Source organism: Rattus rattus, chromosome 14 (assembly GCF_011064425.1).
Source record: "Rattus rattus isolate New Zealand chromosome 14, Rrattus_CSIRO_v1, whole genome shotgun sequence".
Taxonomy (NCBI): Eukaryota; Metazoa; Chordata; class Mammalia; order Rodentia; family Muridae; genus Rattus; species Rattus rattus.
The window spans coordinates 72,447,408-72,468,640 of record NC_046167.1 but is presented as its reverse complement, the minus strand read 5'-3'; the positions used below and the strand labels follow the sequence as shown (position 1 = coordinate 72,468,640).

The following is a 21,233-nucleotide window of genomic DNA, read 5'->3' as shown; positions in this document are numbered from 1 at the left end:
CTGTCAAGTTGTGCATTATGCACTGTCTGTGGAGTCTCCCGTTTAATATGTTTGGACTGCGGGTGACCCTATAGAACTGAATCGTGGGTGTTTACCGCTAACTGGGTGTGGGGTGACTCCAGGAAAGCTTACCAGGACTGACGCTGCTATTGAAGGCAGCCTGTATGCTTTCCATAGTGACACAAATCGTGATGACCGTGACCTGCAGCTCAGACTAGCATTGGCTGTTCTTTCCTTGCAAAGGCTGTTACTTTTATGCCAGAAAAATGAACAGAGATGACAATAGTCAAGAAATCTAGAGTGTGTGTGTGTGTGTGTGTGTGTGTGTGTGTGTGTGTGTTTATGTGTGTCTGTATATGGGTAAATATACATGAATATAGATACAGATGTCCCTGGAGATCAGAAGAGGGCACTGTATCTCCTGGGGCTGGAGTTAAAGGATGTAGGTGCTTGGGAGAAGAAAGTGAGCCCTTAGCAAGAGCAGTCTTAACCACCAAGCCATGCCTCCAGACCTAGCCTTGCCTTTAAAGGCTGATATCACTTGCCTTTGACAGGAGGGGGTGTTTGCCTTATTTAATATGTTCTCGATTCTCTGTTAATTTTCAAAGTTATCTACGCCAGTGCCTTAAGATAGGACCAAGCAAGCTAAAAGGCTGATCGGGTCAACGTACATCCTCAGTGTGGATGGTGAAGATGGGGTGCCTTCCCAGATCGAGAGCCGGCAGAGAACAGCTCAGGACACTGACTCCGTGTCTGCCGTGTGGATCTGTCAGGAGGCTCCCTCGCCACCCCGCTCCCTCAGAGTCTGAATCCGTTCCTGTACATCAAGCAGAGACTGACAGAGGAGGGCACATGGGTTTGTTTTCAGATTATCTGAAAGCTATGGAGATTTCTGACTGGCAAACTGTGTACGATGCCACCATTCGGTAATTTATAGATAGAGATTCTATTCACTTAATATATAAAAGTATATAAAATAAAAAAGTTCCTAAACTTTGTACTAGAGAAAAAGACTTCAGTAAAAGTTCTTTTGGGTATCCTCAAAATAACAATTTATTGAAGTAGATTAGTGGCAAAAGAGGACACAATGTCATTTTGTTCTAGATGTCAATTCCCCTTACCCAAGCCCCCCAAGTGGTTGCCTGGAAGCTTGGATAGCGCCAAGCCGGGCATGTACCACGTTTCTGCTTACATATAGTTTCCTATGACCACATTTAACATAAATCAGAGATACTGAGCTAACAATAACAATATTGGCAGTAGCTAATTACACAGTTATTAGTTCTAAGAATAAGAATTATTACAATACAACATAATGAAACTGCCAGGAGCACAACCTGCCTTTGGGCCGTTACTGAATAATTAAGGGACACTCAGAAGCAAGCACTGTGAAACTGTGGCAGCTGACACGAGCAGAGAGGTGGCTGCCGGGTGACTGACAGGCAGATAACATGAACAGCACGGACACCCTGCACAAGAAGCTAATTCACACTCTAGACGGGATGCAGAGGACCATTCAGAAAGGTCCATTCACTATTTAAGACATATGCATCGCTGGTTCGTGGAATTTTCCACTTAGTATTTCTGGACTGTGGGTGACCCTAGGTAACTGAGACCTAAGGGATCCACTGCCGAGTTGACAGGCTCACTGCATAAGTATGAGCTACTGCTTTTGCCTTTTTGTTAATTTGAGGCTAAGGCCACCAGCAGCCTCCCGGGTATGGTTTTCCAGAGAAGCAGGAGGGCTTCCTCTGACAATGCTCCAAGAGAGAAGAGACATTTTGTCAGTACCTAGCAGTCTGACACTATTGCACATTGCCACATTAGAGTGACAAAGCCTTGGTGTTTCAGAAAGTATAGCTTGTGGGTTTCAATTCTTCATGTCCCCAGGGGTTCTGGGAGCACGGCTTAGAGTTCCTTTCCCTTACAGGGGCCCGGTGAGGTGCTCACATTGTCTCCTCACAGTGCATTTTCTTGGCTTATACAGAGAAAGTTTCACCTGTCATTTGGTCTTCCTTTCCCTAGGTGTCCAAATGGGGTCCATGAACCTATGAATATTCATAACAGCCTCATCCAGAAGCACCTGGTCTGAGACAGCATCCCCTTTTCTCAACTTTTATGAATGACACACCCTTGTTCTCACAGTTCTGCTTTTAAGACTCAAATGGTCCACCCCAAGGGAGCTGCTGTGCTTACCCGTCCCTCCAGGGAGGGCCAGGACCTCTGTTCCTGAGTACCCTCCACACACAGCAGGATACGAAAGAGCCATCCCAATGGGGTTAATCCATACACACAATCTGAGGGACACAGAGAAGGTGAGCACAATACATACTTCCTTGTGGAATATTTCTAGGCCTTCAGGTCAAACAGTTGATGGATTAATAAACTGTTAGATGCGCTGACTTCCAAAGAGAAATAAATGCTAAATCCAGTGTTCCATGAAGCTACTTCTCCAGACCTTTCCATTACCAATGTAACTTCGCACACTCCAGAGTCCCTGCCATCTTCCCACTTCACCCAGCTAGGTATGCAGCAGATACAGCCAAGTAGAGAGACCTTCTCAGAAGCAACTTGTAACTTTCCAAGGGAAACTGCCCTTCAAGCTGTCACTTGGGAGCAACTTTGTAACTTTCTAACGGACACTTGTAGAAAAGCACAAAGTTAGCCTGGCCTAGCTGCCTGGAGAGGCTTGCCCCATAGGTTTTTCAGGTTAGAGTCCCTGGTTCCTGGGGCACTGTGTGCCTTCAGGTAGTGAAGTGTCGTGTGTCTCTGTGTGTTCCCTTAGAAGCTAAGGGAGGAGGGAAGCTGGCCAGGACAGTAGATATTAACCTTGTGTACTCTGTATGGCTTGCAAAGGCCATTGTATCTGGGCAGCTCCAACTGTATCGATCATGGAAACTGTCACTGTATTCTGTCTCTGAGAAAGGTATAAAAAGTCTGATTATGCTTAACGAACTTGTCACCGCCTCAGTCTTGCGGTGGCGCCACCAACCCAAGCCTGGCTTAATTTCTCGCCAGCCACATCAGGTAACCTTGGCCTGGTAAGTAAGCACGGGCACCCACAGTCGCTCAAACCGTTCTGTTCAGTGTGAAGTCTGAAGAGAACCGAAAAGGACTCACAGCCAGGCGTGGTGGTGCACACCTTTAGTCCCAGCACTCGGGAGGCAGCGGTAGGTAAATCTCTGTGAGTTCAAAGTCAGCCTGGTCTACACAGTGAGTTCCAGAATAGCCAAGACTGTGTAGAGAAACTCTGCCTCGAAAAACACAGAAACAAACAGAGAAAAGGAAGAAAAGGACTCATAGAATGACAGCAGACGGAACTCGTCTTACCTTCAAAAAGGCTTTCTTCTCCAAGGTGTTCATGATAAACGGAGGGATGGCTGTAATAAAGACAGGGCCACTTAAATCTGTACTTATTGCCTGTTTGCAGTGGAGTTCCCCACAACAATCTGAGAGAAAGCTGTGTCCCTTTTAGGTTAGTTTTACCTGGGCAGAATGAAATCTACTGGAACAATCTTTAAATGATTGAATTTAGGTTTACTGATTGTTATACATCAGATGCAAGTTGAGTTATCCCAGCACGCCTCACAGATTTATCCAACGGAAATAATAATAAAGAAGGGAATGGGGGCTTAGAGATGGCTAAGTGGTTAAGATGGGTGTGGCTCTCAGAGAGGATCTGGTTTGGTTCCCAGCACCCACCCACACTCAGCCACTCAGAAATCGGCTGTAACTTTAGGTCCAGGGAATCTTTAGCCTCTACACACATGACTGCATGCATGTAGCATACATACAACATGCACATACATAAAGATACTTTTTGCCTTAAATTTATAATATTAGACACCAGGAATGTTTTTCTTTCTTTGTTAGCAAAATAAATGTCATTTTCCTTGGGTGTCTACCATGCAAGGGTCCTGCTTTGGCTCAGATGAAAACTGTTCTGGACATTTGAGGCACCTTGGCAGCTGGAGATCCTGGAGCACTTACCCAGTTTCTCAGAGCCTGAGTTTCCTGTTTTCCCACTTATGAAACAGGGACCATTACATTAACCTGGCTGTTTTGTGGGAGACAGCACCCATTCGTTAGCTCAGAGCCTTTAGCGGTGTAACAACACGTTGACTGTTTCAGCATGCCCATGACTCTCACAGATGCCAATAGCACGGAGAGACTGGGTCTTCTCTGGGGAAGAAACAGCGTGGAAAATAACCAAGCTTCTGGAAGCACAGGCGCTGACTTGGCTGACTGTGGCAGGAGGGCATCTCAGAAAACGGGAAAGCCTCAACCCAAAGTACATGCGGGGCTGAAGCTGAGGGGACACTGAGGCACAATGCTGTTTTAAGGAAGTCTGGAAATCAGGGCTCCCGAGGTGTGCTGGGGGCTCATAGCCTTTTCTTTGGCAGTGACAAGCATTGGTCTTGGACTCAATGGAGTTTCTGTATGTGGCGGGGCTGTAGTTTCCTAGATACCTTCACAGACCACACTGGCATCCCACTAGAGTACAGAGGGGTTCTTCTGATCGGTTAGACAGAGGTGAGTTAGCTGATATGCAATAGCGCTCGTCTCTCAGTATCTACAGGGGACTGCATCCAGGTCTCCTTATCGGGACAAAGTGCATGGATATTCAGCCTTCATAGCTGGGTCATCTCTAGGTGACTTGCAGCACATAGTATAACATTATACTATGTTACATTGTATCCCCGAGGGATAACAAGAAAGCGGGAGTGTGTTCAATCCACAAGTGTTTTCCTTTTTGAAAGTCGATTAGGTCTCTGGATGTACACAGGGTCAATGGGAAACTCCTCAGTTTTACTTCCTGCACTTTTCTTCTTTTGTTGCTCATTCAGACTAGCCAGTTCAGCACAGCATGTGACAACAGTCAAAATATCAGCAAGCAAACCAGGCAGCAGCTGACAGACACCCATCATGGGAGAGCATCTCCTAATAGCCAAGTGCTGTTTCCACGGAGCTTAGGCGAAGAAGTTCAAGCACATTTACTCCTGGCTTTCTTCCTTTGTTTTTCCTGCAGAGGTCGCCACTTCCATTTGATTCTAAGCATCTCTAGGCCCTCTAAGCAGCCCACTGGGTAGACAAGAGATTCTCCAAGGGTCTTAATATGACACAGATGTTTTCTCAGTGTATGCTGACCCCACACCATGTAAATACCAGAGTAGGGGTCAGGCGTGCATTTTCTAAAAACTGTCCTCAGCATGACATTGTCCCATGCTCCGGGGAGAACTTCAGTAGAAAGTATTCTCCACAGACTTTGGACACATCTTCATAACATTTACATAATCCACAGCTCACTCCACTCACTCTCATCCCCACATTGGTCTAACGAGGCATGGTTTGCTGCCTGTGGTGCTGAGACAGCTTTCTGAACAGTCTCCACTCACCCCTGAAGCCCCCCTTGAACCTGATCTCACATAGCACCCATGTTCACACAATTACCAAGTTCAAAACTGTGCATGGTCCTCTATTGTGCAGAGCTTAGAATGTCCCAGTCGCCAGCCCCACAGTTGGCTCGAGGAATCTCCAGTCTTTGAGGTCTCTTAAAAGCCTCTCTCCTCCAGCTACACCTGCCTTTGCAGAATGCCTCCCACACAAACAGCAAGTTCCTGCTTCCCCAGTGATGCCCACTCTACCTCTGATTCATCATGTCTACCCTGTCCCTTGCCTGTGGGCCATGCTTCTTCTATTCCCCACCATCCCCTTTCCTTAGCTCTTAGCTCTGAAATATTCTCAGATCAGAAACTTATTGAGAACCAACTGATGTCCTAAGTAAATGGTCAGCCACTCTCAGGTCACATGACACATCAGTTAAAACACACACCCACTATAGCATGAAACCATTAGCAAGATTGCATGAAATTATGTTTCGGCCCCATGTACAAGACGCATATGAATCATGGCTAAACTTCGAATTTAACTTTGGGCCTTATCTTCAAGACAGCTTGTTATATGTTCCAAAACCCAAACAAATCCTAAATCTGGGACATTTCTGAAAGCCCCAAGCATTTGGGTAAAGGCTGTTCCATTTGTAGTCCACATTTTTTTTACTTGGTCATTCCTGGAACCATCAGAAGGTAATTTCCACAAGGCGGAATCCCTTGCTGCCCTGTTTACTGATACATCAGCGCTTGGTATAAACCACAGGGCAGGAGCCCCACCCTCACTCACCCATGCCAGGGGCCGCCATGAGGATCCTGGAGATGACCACCTGCGTGATGGCTTGCTTTGCTGCGTTGGTCGATTCTCCCAAGCGTGTGCCATTCTCATCAGTGACAGGAATACCAACCTTGAGTTCCCTGAAGGGTAGAACACACACAAATCGGTTCACAGATGCCTTCGGGGAGCATCCTGAAGGAGGACTCTGTTGAGAAAGATCAAGTGCCTCCTTCATCCACTTTCCCACTCAAGTGTCATTTCTGGCACTGATAAGCCTATTTTTAAATGCCATTAACAGGTTCAAGAAGCCTCCCGTGATAGGCACAAAGGGAAAATAATACAAGGACCCCACCTCCCAGCCCCAAGGATGTACCTTTCCAGTAATGATACGATTTGAGGGGTGGATATGCTAGCTCAAAGGTGAGGTTAATTTCTATGCTCCTGTACAGATTTGAACAACTTTCTAAATCAGAACTAGACACAGCACATAGCGTTTTTGAGTGAACTCAGGCATTGAAGTCAGTGCAACATAGCCCTGTTAGATATTCATTAGCTACAGTTCCCAACACTGGGAGCCCAACTCTTATTATAGCTCTGGTTTTAATACTCTTCTTCTATTTCTATCCATTCTAAGAGACTGAAATCACCTTAAGCTGCATAAGAAAATTCCAAGGAGGGAAAAATAACCAAGAAACCTTTGCTTTGCTCTCTGGTCTTGATCTTATAGAATTCTTTCTTTGCAGAGAGTGTAGGTTACAAACACACCTTTGAAATAGGAAGGGCAAGCATTCTAAGCCTCTAGGCACTTTTAGGCCCACTTCAGTAAGTAAGAACCCAATGGACTTGCCCTTACAATCCCCATCCCAGAGTATTTCAAAGCAGAGCTCAGAATTCATTTCCTTTCTAAATTCTATTGTCAAGCACAGGGGCCGCCTTGCCCGGCCTAAGTGTTCATCTTACCTTTGTCTCATCAGTGGGATGTTAATGCAGTTAGCAGCAGCTACAGCAGCGAAGGGAACAAAACGTCCTATCAGCGGCGACACATGCTATAGAAAAGATAATTCCAGAAGCATTGTCTTACTTTTCCTGGATGGCTGAATGGAAATGCTTATGTCCTTCTAAAAGCACGGCAATCCTGGCTGGATAGAGCCAGGCCAAGAGGCCCTCAAACTTTTGGCTTAGAAGTATTTTTGTATCACTGGCAAGGACGCAGAGACAATGTATCCATCTCAGACACTTGGATAGCTTAGTTTAAGAGCTGAAAGCACATGGACCAAATTCCAGAACTTAGATTTCAGATGCCAGCTCTACCTCTTCAGGGCACATGCCCTGACTCCCATTCTGGTCTCAGGAGGGCCTTTTAGAAAAAAACATTTAATAGTTACTCCTCAGAGCCGGGAACAGACCAGTCTTGGATGATGTTACTAAGTACAGCCCTTCCTGGATCCACCAGAAGTTACAATTAAAATATGCAGTTGAAGATGGCTACAAGAAAACCGAGTGACGGGAACCCCTGAAAAGTGACAGAGGCACCCAGAGTGACATGTTACCATGGAAATAAAGCTACAGTACCTTGGTTAGGGCATTGAGTCCAAGGGCTGTCGCCACGGCGCCGGTTGTTGCAGAAACATAAGCCGTTCCCAGCTCACTGAAAAGAATAAGCCACTGTGTAAATGACAGGTAACATGAAGAAACAGAGAGCCTGTAGAGAAAATCTGGGGTCACTCCGTCAGCGTGAGAATCCAGAAACAAAGCAAACACATTCCTAAAAATGAGCTACAACCCCAGACAAGCAGACACGCAGATGAGGCACACATGGAAGGTGAGGAAGGAGCAGAGCTGGGAGTGTGAGGAAAGCCACAGACTCAGGGAAGCCTCTGGGCTAAGTGTCCGAGGCACATTTGCACAGACCAAAATTATTGCTCAAGATCTGAACGTACACACAGAAAGCAAAGGGCAGAACTGCCACTCTTACAGTGTTAACTCACTGTATAAAAATTCCAATCTCATCTCTAATGTGCAGCCGAGCCTGAACCGTTCTGCTCAGCATGAGAAACACCACTGGGTGGCAGGTTTCAGTGTCCTTTGCTTCTCTTGATGATAGGAAGTATTAGGAGTCAAAGGCAATTTTCAAAAATAAACAGGAAAACGATTTCTCTTTCAAATATTGTGTGAGTGATGTCTATGGTTTTATTTATTCAGTCTTGGCTTGTCCACACCTCCCACCCCCACAGGAGACAAATTCATAAGCCCATTGCTTTCTTTGGAATCCAGAAATGAGGCACTTTTTAAAAGCAAAGCATCTACAAATGTCGCACAACTGCAAGGTCCCTTCATTTTGTTTCGAGACTAGTAGCTTTGATTCATGCAGCCCAGAGGGAGCTATTTCACAGAGGCAGGGCTGAGGGCTGTCTGGTAGGCATTCTGCAGGGCCCTGAGCTTGGGCGTCTAAGACAGACAGCATTATACAGCTAATAGCACAAATGACATCAGAGAAGGCAGGACAATATCGGACAGAGAGGGAGGAGGAGAGACATTGCATGAGCAAGCCGTGTGTATAAGTGCACAGCTAGGTAAGAAGCAGGGGCTCATGGAGGACAGGCTGGCCCCGTAGACTTACTTTACAGTGAGGGGAGCGTCACCGCTTCTGTTGGTGTAGTTGACCACGGCATTGAAGGACTGGTTTATCCACTGCCAGAAGAGCACAGCCGGTGTGGTCCTAAAACACAGCAAGTTATCACCTACCACGAGCGTCAGTGAGCATCTCTCAGTATGTAAAGAGATGCTAACCATCAACTATCAGCAAGGAAAAGCACTATGCAGGGGGATAGCCTGGGGTAAGTCTACAGAGCATCTAGCTTGACACTTTGTTTCCTTATTATCAAGCTCACAAGACTCCTGACTTTGGGTTTGTACTGCTGTGGTGAACGTCAAGACTAAAAGTCACTTGGGGAGGAAAGGGTTTATCTCAGCTGACACTTCTACATTTACAGTCCATCATCGAAGGAAGTCAGGGTAGGGACTTAAGGCAGGAACCTGGAGGCAGGAGCTGATGCAGAGGTCATGGAGGGGTGCTGCTTACTGGCTTGCTCCTCATGGCTTGCTCAGCCTGCTTTCTTATAGAACCCAGGACCTCTGGCCCAGGGGTGGCATTACTCACCGTGAGCTGGTCTCTCCCATATCAATTATTAATCAAGAAAATGCCTAACAGACTTGCCTAATGGTCAGTTTTATGATAAGATTTGCTTCATTGAAAGCCTCCCTTCCCAAATGACGCTAGCTTGTGTCAAGTTGACAAGAAGACTATTCAGGATGTCTTCTATCACAAATAAATAAAACTTATAAAAAGACTTGCAAAGAGTAGATATAAACAGATTTCTTTTCTTGGGTAAAACAAAACCATTTGCAAGCAAAGCAGGCTTGGCTCTTATGGATTTAATCCATGAAGACGCTGTATCTTTTGTCTATCGCTATGCCTAATCCCCTCTGAATCTGCAGAGAGAAAGAGCAGAAGAATTTGTTTCTGGGTTTTTTTTTTTTTTCCTATCTCATTTTCTTAAGACCTTCAGACTTGGGGAAAATGTCAACTTCCTTTTACACAAAGGTATTATTTAGTATCTTTTAAAAAAAAATCTCTATTTTTATCTTTGGTGTATGAGTATATTGCCTGCCTGTATGTGTGTGCACCATGTGTGTACAGTGCCTGTCGGAAGGTGCTAGTCCCTTGAAACTGGAATTGCAGAGTTGTGAGCTGCCCGAGCTGCTAGGGGCTGAGCTAGTGTCAAGTGCAGCAAGGGAGTGCACTTAGTCACGGGGCCACTTCTCTGGCCCCTCGCTTTGCATCATTCGAGGCAAAACACACATTTAAATAAAATGATTGAGTTATTATTATCATCATTATAATTAATTTATTTTGTTTGCCACAAATGTCAAACTCGTGACCTCTGAGCGCCTTAGTCTCCTTCCTGTGTGCTAAGATCCCAGGCACGAGCCTCCGTGTCCAGATAAAACGGATGTCTATTTGCAAATTTCATGCTAGAGGCTGTTGAAGAGAGCAGCAGCATTCGCTGAGAGCGGAAGTAAAGATGAAATGATATCTTTTTTTTTTTTATATTAACTTGAATATTTCTTATATACATTTCGAGTGTTATTCCTTTCCTGGTTTCGGGCAAACATCCCCCTCCCCCTCCCTTCCTTATGGGTGTTCCCTCCCCACCCCTCCCCCATTGCCCCTCCCCCAACAGTCTAGTTCACTGGGGTTCAGTCTTAGCAGGACCCAGGGCTTCCCCTTCCACTGGTGCTCTTACTAGGATATTCATTGCTACCTATGAGGTCAGAGTCCAGGGTCAGTCCATGTATAGTCTTTAGGTAGTGGCTTAGTCCCTGGAAGCTCTGGTTGCTTGGCAAAAATGATATCTTAATGTAAAAGCAACACTGCCTCATTTTGTCTTCGTAATTACTTTTGTTTGCTGTGCTTGTTAGTCTGAGACAGGTGTCAACTGTATGGCCAGGCTGGCCTCACACTCAAAGTCTTAGCCTCCCAAGAGCCATGCTTGCAGGGGTGAACCACTCTATCCACCTCCATCTTATTTCCGGCTGTCATATGTTCCACTTTATTTTAAGTTTTTAATTTGAATTTTTACTTATTTTGTATGCACGTGCCCATGCACGCACATGGGGGTCAGAGGATGACTTAGAACAACCCGGCTCGCTCCGAGTGGTTCCCAGAAATGAAACCATGTGTTCAGGCTCGGTGGCAAGCCCTTTGACTCAAAGAGCCATCTCGCCCGCCCTACACCTTCTTTTATGTTTTTACTGACTATATTTATGGGGTACACCATGCTCTGACACGCTGTAGGGATGAACTCATCATTCGTGTCAACATAGTCACTGTGACACTCATTTCAGTAGAACTCATATTAAAATGCTCTTTGGACGACTGCAATAGGGCACGGACTAACATGAGATAAGTACCATCCTGCAGGAACGTACCGGTAGAAGGTCATCATGCAGCCCGTGATGGTCATGTTCATCGGGACCTGAGCCGACATTCTTCCTATCAGAGTCATCTTTTCACCCGTGTCGGGATGGAAGGCCGAGTCATACGCGTACTTCGCTCTCCATAACTCATTTTCCGTGAGGCCGGCAGGAACGATTCCTTGCCTGGAAGATGACAACAGTCGGTCCAGCAACTGCCTTTCAGGCGTCGCTGACCATGGGCTATGTGGTTTTCAACACTTTATTATGCCTATGGGACCTGGCAGGCCTGTTAGAGCGTGGGTTGTAATCATTGTCTTGTTAAATATTTATGTTTTGGGTGCTCAGGATTGAACCCAGAGCCTCCTGCATACTGAGCATGCGCCTTGCCCCTGACCCACCTACGCTCGCAGCCTAGAGCATAGGACGAAACTGGTGACGGCGAACTCCTCAAACCCACTCTTCTCAATTATCCGTAATTCGGAAAATGACAGGAAGTAACATGCCTACCGAGGAGTGTTCAGCCTGAAGACATTCGTTGTTTTAAATGACGTGTCAAAAGTGTCATCTGAATTCGGAAAACTCCCAACCACTTTCAGCCAATCAGACCAACACTACAGCACTCAAGGCTACTGCTTTAAGCCTGTAGTTGGCGAACGGGTTAGGGTCCCTTCGGTGCACATTTTGTCGTATTTTTATCATCAATGGAATATTCCTCAGAAATTTAGAAAATATTCAAATTCAGTGGAGCTCTGAAATTGCCCACAGCGTATCTACTGTTTGCTACTGGAAACGTTTGGGCAAATACAGTCTTCCTAGGTGTTTAAGGTATGATACAAACCAGATGTTCACTAACCACTGTGGGGCGGGGAGCTGTGAAAGGTATCCTGGTTCCCGGTGGAGATAAGGTCATTACCCCGGTGACCCTAAGGGACAGTAGGTGGTCCCCTAAATTCCCAGGAGGCCAGACCCCTCTAGCTACAGCATCCCACCCCACCCCCCTGTAGAGAGGCTTGTGGCTATCAGACAGTAGAAGCAAGACCACGCCCTCCCATATATAGATGAGGTCTTCCCAAGCTCTCAGACCAAGCCAATAGGGAGTACCTGCTGTCAGACCTTGACCCACCCCAAAACTGTTTATAAGAATCCTATCCAGGAGGATTAAAGGTATTCGAGAAGTACTCCGTCCACTGAGAACTTCTGTCATAAGAGCCTTAACACTGCTGCCTGGGGAAGAGAGAGCAGTCTCCTGAAATGAGATGGGATACAGGAATGCATGAGGGAAGAGCCGACCTCCCTTTTTCTCTGTAGTAACCATGGAAACGGTGAGTAGAATGAGCCTTCTTTTGGGTTATCTGTCAGGTATTTTGGTCAGAAAAATCACCAAGGGAACTACTAATGTAACAAAGACATCCTTTCACTCCTTACATTTTCGTGTTCAGGGAAGGGCAAGGACAATCCTGAGCCTGATTCAGGTGATCAGAGCAATTGTCACAGTTTCAGAACAGCCCCGAGAGAGACTATGTCAAGACCTGAAAACGCCTGCTGGCCCTTTTGCTAGGCTTTGCTGACCTCTCATGCTGGGCTTACTTCCTCTGCTGTTAGTTCCTGAACGTTGTTTCCAGCGGAGGTTTGAACTTTTCCATGGGATTTTAAAGTTTTTGGTCTCTTCGTCTTGGCATCTTCTGTCCAAGTGGTCAGCCTGCTATCTCTCTGTCTCATGTTTCAGTCTCACAAAGAATACTGAACTCCCCAAATTCCTGCTTATGTGGGAGGTCTTCCTCTGCACTGTTTCTGAGTATGTTTCCAAAAGGCTCCATGACCAAGCTTCCAACCTACCTTCCTTCCTCCCTCTCTTGACATCCTGCAGAATCCGGTCAGACTTTATTTACTATGTGCTGGTCCCTTTCTAACTGCCTCGCCAAAGGTAGACCTTTGGAAAAGCTCCTGATGGTCCAATTCCCTGTATCTGATTGGCTTTTCCCTAGAGCAGAAGTCAGCCAATGACTGTCCAGGGCCTGGATGTTCCTTGGATCATGGAGCTCTTACATTATAAAAAGAGCTAACACAATTGTGATGTGACTGAGGCTCCTTGAGGTGAACGAAGCCTGAAGAATTTATTCTTTCAAAACATTCTCTCTCTCTCTCTCTCTCTCTCTCTCTCTCTCTCTCTCTCTCTCTCTCTGTGTGTATAAGAGCATGTGTGTGCGCACCACATGTGTGTCTGGGCCTTTGGAAGTCAGAAGGAGGCATCAGATCCCCTAGAAGTGGACTTACAGGCAGTTGAAGCTACCGTGTGGGAGCTGGGAGCTGAACGCAGGTTCTCTACAAGGACAGGAGCGCTCTTAAATGCAAGCTACCCTCTAGCCCCCTAAAGTATTTCTTATTCAGTCTCTTATAGGAAAATACACCTACTGCTGAATTAGCCGTCCCAAAGGATACAAACTCTGAGGTTAGGGTATTTCCTATAGAATGCATGATGTTTATTTGCATTTAGTTCCATACGTTCCTTATTAATTTTTGAGATGGGGTCTTACAACACTGCTCAGGTTTGTCTTGGACACTGGCTAGATGAGTCTCCTGCCCCAGTCTCCTGAGTAGCTGAGATGGTCTCTGCATGGGTGGCTGTCCTCTTAAACTCCTGTGTGGCTCTCTCAGGGACCGGGTGCATCTCACATCTGCATCCCTGGACTGCAGTCAGATTCCTTCCCATCTAAACACACACCCAGAAAGTCTCTCTCACTGGGGCTGTGTCTCAGCAGCAGTGGCCCTAGCCCAGGTCTCGGGAGCCAGTTTCCTGAATGAGGCTGTTTCTATGCAAAGACAGAAGGATGCTTGACACAGTTGTGTTAGAGAAAAGGATACAGGACTCTGGGGGAAGAAACCTCACAGCTACAGCGAACACCGGCTCTTTGTGGTTCTACTCAGTCTTCCTATTTATTGATTTGTTTTGGTAAGCAGCCGTTTACTGGGAAAAAATGTTCTACAAAATCACGAAGCAGTTTGAGAACAACTAACTTGATTAATCGTTATCTTATGGTAAGCCAAGAAACGCACGGGGGCGTTACCTGCAATCGCGCACCATGCAAGAGTGGGTGGCGTTAAGGTAAGCCGGGAAGCGCAGCCTGGGTGGGGTGGCGTTACCTGTAATCGTGCACCACTTTCCTCGCATTCTCTAGCTGTTCGTTCGTTAAAAGGATGTTTCTGGGATCAGTAACCGTGAAGAAGTGACTGGCTCGGCCAATGAACGTGCTCTGGTCCCATCGAGGCTCCTTGATGTTAATGTTGGGTGGCACTTCCCCAGACATTGTCCCAGATCCTGAAAAGGGAAAGACAAGCCAGGTGAGGTTACTACAAGCCATTTTCCAGTCGACGCTTAACCCGCATGTAAAGACACTCGGCCAGCAAAGGCTTATCATGCTAACAGGGTGACCTGCTTTCTACTCCTGGAACCTACATCAAAGGTAGGAGAATCAACTCCACAAATTTGTCCCCTGATTTCCATTGCTTACTCCCTCCCCCACACAGAGCACGCACTTTCTCTTCCACACATACCAATAAGCAGTTAATAAAAAAAACCAAAAACCACAAAAAAAAATTTCACGTTTAAGTCTTGATTTGTTTGGTCACACTCTTAGCTATCATGGGGTGCATGCGGCCCATAATTGGCAAGGTGGAAACTGTTCTGAACCAAAGCAAGCTGTTTATAGACCTCAATGTATTTCAGACAGACGTCAGAAATTTACAACATCTTTCTCCTCTCTAAAGGACATAGTGTTTCATCATTGTTTTCCTGTAGGAAAGTCAGAATGACTCTAGATAAGACAGAAACACACAAAGTTTTAACATAACGGGAACTGGGGGCAGGGAGGGGACGGCTCACTTAGTAAACTGCCTGCCACCCGGCACTGTGGACCAAGCCTAGAGCTCCCGGCCGGTGAGTTGAGCCAAACTGGCCAGCTCTAGGTTCAGCAGGGGACCCTGTCTCAAAAGATAGGATGGAGAATGATCTAGGCATGTGCCCGAGCAAAGCAGCTGATGTCGAAGTTACCACATTCTGGCCTAACGAATGTCATTCCTGCTGGACGTAATGGACGACATAACAAGATTGTAAAATTATCAATAATGAATAATGATAACAGATGCTAACAATTATAAAACTGAAAAAGACAGGTTCTCTCAGCCCGTTCAACACAGAACCACTCATCTAAAATTAAAGATCATCTTCTTTAATTTACCAGAAACACAGAGATAAGCAACACAAGCTGACTGCCCCACAGACCAAAGATGGCGCCTTCCCCTTCCCTCACAGCATGCCTGCTCTCTGGTCCATGACTGCTCATTTACTTCTGAAGAATATTGCTTACTTCAGAACTGCACTGAAGGGTTGTACCACACGCTTCTGGTTTGCTGAAAACCACCACCTTACTATGTAAATAAAGAAATTTTCCCACAATCCAGCCTTTCTGCCATAATTGATGCTGCCTTTAGACATTCCTTTCCTTGTAGAAAACGTCTACAAGTATATAAAGTTTTGATATGCTATCTTTTAAATTTTATTTATTATTTTAGAATTCCATACATGAATATAATGTTTTCATTGTATCTATCCCTCCCCTAACAGTCCTGTGTCCCCTCTACATCCCCCTCTCAAATTTATAACCTGTTCTAAAAATATGTATTATATATGTATATATTACATATATATGTATACATACACACACACACACACACACACATATACACACACACACATCTCAAGTCCAGGTATGTACATAGGTGTAATACTAACCACTTCAGCATGGGAGCCTATCAGATGGTTCACCCTGAAGAAAACTCCTTCCTTAGCAGCTGACAGAGTCCTTCCCTCATCCGGAATATGGACTGGCATGGTCTCACTCAGGCAGCCCATACTGTTAAGAGTAAGTGGGTGCAGTTTGCCCATTCCACCCAGAGGACACTGTTTCCTAGCAGATCAGCCCACCCCTGCTGCCTCTTACAACCTCTCCACCCTTTTCTTGGATGTCCACTTATAGTCGTTTCATAAAAGTCCTCCAGCGGTGTCAGCTCATGACTGTGGGCCCGCGATAACCCTTTAGTCCTGCTTTGTGCTAGTTCTCTACACAGAACACCACAGCCTTGTCTGGGGCTCTCCTCTGTTCTATCTGGTGATTTTCTCAGCTGAATTCTCTGGTGACCATGGGTCAAAGGATCCAATCACTACGGAGGCCTCATATAATCTTACACCTTTTAATTTCTGTTTCTAACTTTAGTGCTAACCGCAACTTTCTTTAATGCTTCATGAATTCTAGGGAGCACCAAGGCATCAGATGCAAATGTCAGGTCGCCCTACCATTTGTTCGTTATAATGCATCACTGACCACTGGGTCAAAATCGAACAGGTCAGTCAGGCACCCAAGCCTGAAGCAGAGTGGCGGTGAAGCAAGAGAGTAAAATCTCGCTATTGATAAAGCGGGTTGGGACAGCAGGCCCAGATGAAAGCAGGCGCAGAGCCAATAGAAAACCACTTTCCTCCCATCTGTGAAGAACCCACAGCTCCATGTCTGAGTGACACCATCCTAGCGGGCAGATTTGGCTCTGTATCATCATAGATGCTCACAAACGTTGTGATTGGAAACATAAGGACCAGCCAACCCCGCCCTCCTCTGCTCCCAGCACGAGAGTCACTGAGTTCCCAGCCCAGGCACGGGGCTTCACGTTAGGGACATTCTGGACTCAGCATCCTAAGTCCGTCTCAACATCGCCGTTTCCAAGGAAACAAGGATATGGGTCCACTTCACAGTGCAAGCTTCGTTCCCCAGTCATGGTTTCTGCTCATCCTAATGCTGCCACAATAAACTCCACTGTTCTCCACAGTACTGAGGTAGACCATCCTTCTCTGCTTGGCTCAAGACCACACAACTCCCCTGGTAGTGATCTCCCTTACCACGGTGAGCCCGGAAGTACACCTTCATTGGACAGCAGCTGACTGTTCCCTGATAAGGTTATAATGCAGAACAGACCCAAAGTATAAATTAGAATAAACAGTTGTATATGTTAAATCCAGGGACAGAGACACGTAGTAATTCCCCTTATCTGTGGGATTCCGCAGCAGATATCTGAGACCGCAGACTGTATGGACCCCTATATATTTTTCTATATATTTATAATCAGAATAAGGTTAATCAATAAATTAGGCACAGCAAGAAGTTAGCACGACTTAGGAATGTTACAATACACACGACAATATAAGCTGTGTGACTGTGTTCCCTCTCAAAATATTTTGCTGTTTTTTTTTTTGAAATTTTTCATTCAATGCTTTTGGACCATGGTTGATCATTGGTCACTAGCAGGAAAATGGGGCTCATGGACATCGAAAGGCTGTGTCACTGTGTGGAAACATGGATTATTTACGCAACCTACAAACAGTAAAATCAAAACTGCAGTTCATATGTATGGAAGCTTCCAGACTCGTCCATAGAGTTAGCCAAGGCATTTCCGTAATGAAGGGGAATCAGGAACGTGAGTCCTGAACCCAAAGGTTGTCTACACCTCAAGCTGGTCTGACCTGCCTTCGGTTTGCAGATGACGGTTATTAAGGAATTTTTACTGCTTAGGCAAATAGTATTATTATTATTATTATTATTATTATTATTATTAGTAGTAGTAGTAGTAGTAGTAGTAGTAGTAGTAGTAGCAGCAGCAGCAGCAGCAGCAGTTGATAACGACTGTCAGAGTTACAGCTAAGGATGGAAGGATGGCACTAAGCCCAGAGAAACTCAAAAGCAAAGATGGCCATCACATCAAAGGCTCGGTTTTTTCCTACAAAGGCCCCGTCAAAGACAGAAGCTCTAAAGCACAGGATGCATCACGTGGAGGTGAGCTTTTAAAAACACACACATGCCTTCAAGAGATTCTCACACAGTAGGCCTGCCCGAGGCTGGCAGGACATGTGACTAGGCACAAACCTTCAGCTTGATGGGCGGACACTGAACCATGCTCTACACGCGGCTATATGGCTGATGTCCTCTTCCTGCCCTCCCTCTGATGTTCCTCAGGCTAGAGTAAACTCTTCCCCAGGGGCCACAGGATACCTAGGTTTTCTCTAGAGCATTCTTTCTCCTTTATGCCAGATAACAGGCAACATTTTAAATATAGCCTTCATAAAACTCCAGTTAACAACACACTTTGTCCAATGTGTCAAGCGCAAGCACCATTTTGGCTAAATTGTAACCAACATTATGCCATTATAACAGACTGAATACCTTGTGGTAGTATCACATAAGAACCATACAGGACCTTACAAATGCATTATCCAACCAGGTCATCATACAGACAGGAAAACGGAGACCCAAGGGAAGGAAATACTGTCAGGGGACATAGCTGAAGGTGAAAGGGGACCCCAGCACATCACCTTTCCTCTCTGGTCTTTTTAAGCATTTTTTTTTAAAGGATAAAATCAGTTACTATCTATAGAGAGCTGGATGGAGTCTCTGAGGTTCCCTTTTTTCTCTAAATAAGAGAAAACTTCTTAGAAAGAAACTTCTAGTACAATGGACATTAAAACTTCATAGAGCATAGCCCAACAGAGCCACAGGAACACTTGAGAGGCCTTATGAAATATCCCTTCTAAGGGAAAAAGATGGCCAGGAAGTGAACAGTTTTCTATTAAACACAGGGATACCCTGGATCCTTGAGAGGATGTGCTCTCCCCTCAGGACAGTGCGGAAGTAAGACAGCCCATTTTCCACAACCACTGTGTCCTTTCTACACAGCAGACATCTTACAGATGAGGAAAGATTTTCATTCTTCCTTTCTTTTTTAAGATTTTATTTATTTATTGTTTGTGAATACACTGGAGCTGTCTTCAGACACACCAGAAGAGGGCATCGGATCCCATTACAGATGGTTGTGAGCCACCATGTGGTTGCTGGATTGAACTCAGGACCTCAGGAAGAGCAGTCAGTGCTCTTAACCGCTAAGCCATCTCTCCAGCCCCAGGAAAGATTTTCAGAGGCCATTCCCAACCTGCAGAGGAAGGAAGCAGGGGCAGCTTTGCCTGCACAGAGACCTTCATACCCCAGGCTAAACTGTCAAACCTCAGAAACCACAAAGCCCCACTGGAAGGCCTTGTCCTTGGGGGCGGAAAAATGATCTCCCACCCAAGATGTGCACACCATGTACCCAGGAGCTGGGGAAATGCTGTATGTGATTATCCGAGTGGGTCCAGAGTCCCGAGCTGGAGCCCGAGTGAGGCTGGGCGGACAGCTGAGCAGCTCAGGGGCTTCCGGTGACTGGAAAGGGAAAGGGACTCTTCCCAGAGCCTCCAGTCAGGCGTCTGACTTCCAGCACACTAAGAGAATAAATAAACTTGACTTAGATACTAAGTGTGTGGTTTGTTAGTGTGGCAAACGGAACAAACAGGGCCCCATTCCCTCACTGTGAGTTCAAGTGGCTCTCTACTGACACAAACTGGATGCAGGAACCTGTGCCTCCCACGCCCAGGCCACCAGATTCATCAGTAACTCGGTATCAGCACCCCGACTGCCGATAGCAAGCCAGATAAAATTTAACTCTTTACTGCGATCAGATGCCCAGACCCTTTTTAAAGTATGAATCTCCACCAGCAAGCCGGGCTTTCACTTTCTCCACTTTTGATTTCTTCGGGAACTGACTGGTTCTATTTTAAAAAAACAAAACAAAAAACACAGACAAACAAAAAGAAAACTGGAAAGCCTACCTCCCCTCCGGCCCCTCCTCCACCCTGATTCCCAAGTTCACTTGGGTCAGCCATGGGCAGGAACAGGGTTGTTCTTGTACTGGGTACTCAGGAGCAATGTATGTGTCAGGTGGAGGAAGGACAGAGGAAGCAAGGCTGAGAGGATGCCTGGCCAGCTTCACTTTGGGTCAAGCATGGGGCCAAGGAAGGGGCTGCTGCACGGGACTGTGGGCAAACCGCTGCATCGTGAACAAAGCAGCAGCCGGATGGTGGTGGCACTGGTTACCCGGGTTACCGGCCTGAGTGACATACAGAGATGGGGTGCCTGCTTGGCACAGACTAGTCAGCCTGCTGGGAATGCCACACACACATCTCAGATGTGAGGTTGTGGTGGGGGGATGGGTGAAGTAACAAGGATGGATTCGGATTCATGAATGTCTGGTTAACATCCAGGGAGCAAGCAGGCGTCCAATGGCTTTAGTGACAGACTCATCCTGAAGGTTGAGAGTGGGCAGAGTTCAAACTGACGTTTTTAGAGATTTTCTTGAGGCAGGAAAGAAAAGAAGAGCCGTGTGATAATCATTGGTGTGGGTCCCCCATCCGATGAGTCAGCTGGGAGAGGCTGCTGGCTGCCAGCAGAAAGGCCTTCCAGTGCTCTGCCTCACACTGATACTGGGGAAGGCACCGATGTCATACGGCCACAGATAGTTCAAGATGTCGGAGGGGACCCACACCTTCCCAACTGCAGATGGAGGCACGGATAGTGAAAAATGCCATACGTCAGTGGCACACAATAGCCAAGAATGTTCAAGAACATCTCGGCTTGGATACACCAGAGGCAAATGAAATACCCCAGAGAGACAGGAGACAATGGGTTGGGAGTACCTTCTCGTCACGTCTCCCTGAGGCTTTGACCATTCTCCAGACTGTTAAAATGCTCTCCCTCCAGACAACCAGCAAAGGTGCTAGACCGTCAGGGTCACACCCCATGTCGGTCGTACTAGATACAGCAGCCAGAGGAGGCATTCACAGCATTACCAGCTGCAGGGGAGCGGTGCTGGGGTTCACATAGCACATCGGCGGATTTCTCCCGTTTCACAGACCAAAGGGAACCAGTGCCACAACCACACGAGCCTGCCCGCAGCTGACACACCAGAAAACAGACTTGGGGCAAGAGGTCTCCCTGTACATTTCAAACACTGAACTGTAACTCCTGGAGTTTGGGCCATCTGGGGGTTAGTTCTGAACCGAGTCTGTCCCGCTGCTGCCTCATTCCACAGGTTAGTTGGGCTATGGACTCCTATTAAAGGATCTTTTTTTCTGAGCGATTTTAATTCTTAGAGTTAGCACCGTGGTGTTTTTTTTTTTT

General features: G+C 46.3%; 1 protein-coding gene across 2 annotated transcripts in view; it reads right to left on the bottom strand.

Moving 5' to 3' along the window:
* Sfxn1 (sideroflexin 1) overlaps nucleotides 1-21,233 on the bottom strand; it is a 35,983-nt gene that overhangs the window by 7,776 nt on the left and 6,974 nt on the right. For both annotated transcript variants that reach the window (XM_032884570.1, XM_032884571.1), the window contains exons 2-8: nucleotides 14,290-14,464; nucleotides 11,161-11,331; nucleotides 8,789-8,887; nucleotides 7,741-7,816; nucleotides 7,129-7,214; nucleotides 6,181-6,308; nucleotides 3,331-3,380 (exon numbers count right to left, since the gene is read on the bottom strand). In XM_032884570.1, the coding sequence (XP_032740461.1) occupies nucleotides 3,331-3,380; nucleotides 6,181-6,308; nucleotides 7,129-7,214; nucleotides 7,741-7,816; nucleotides 8,789-8,887; nucleotides 11,161-11,331; nucleotides 14,290-14,453 (774 nt within the window). In that variant the 5' untranslated portion in view covers nucleotides 14,454-14,464. The remainder of the gene's footprint in view (nucleotides 1-3,330; nucleotides 3,381-6,180; nucleotides 6,309-7,128; nucleotides 7,215-7,740; nucleotides 7,817-8,788; nucleotides 8,888-11,160; nucleotides 11,332-14,289; nucleotides 14,465-21,233) is intronic.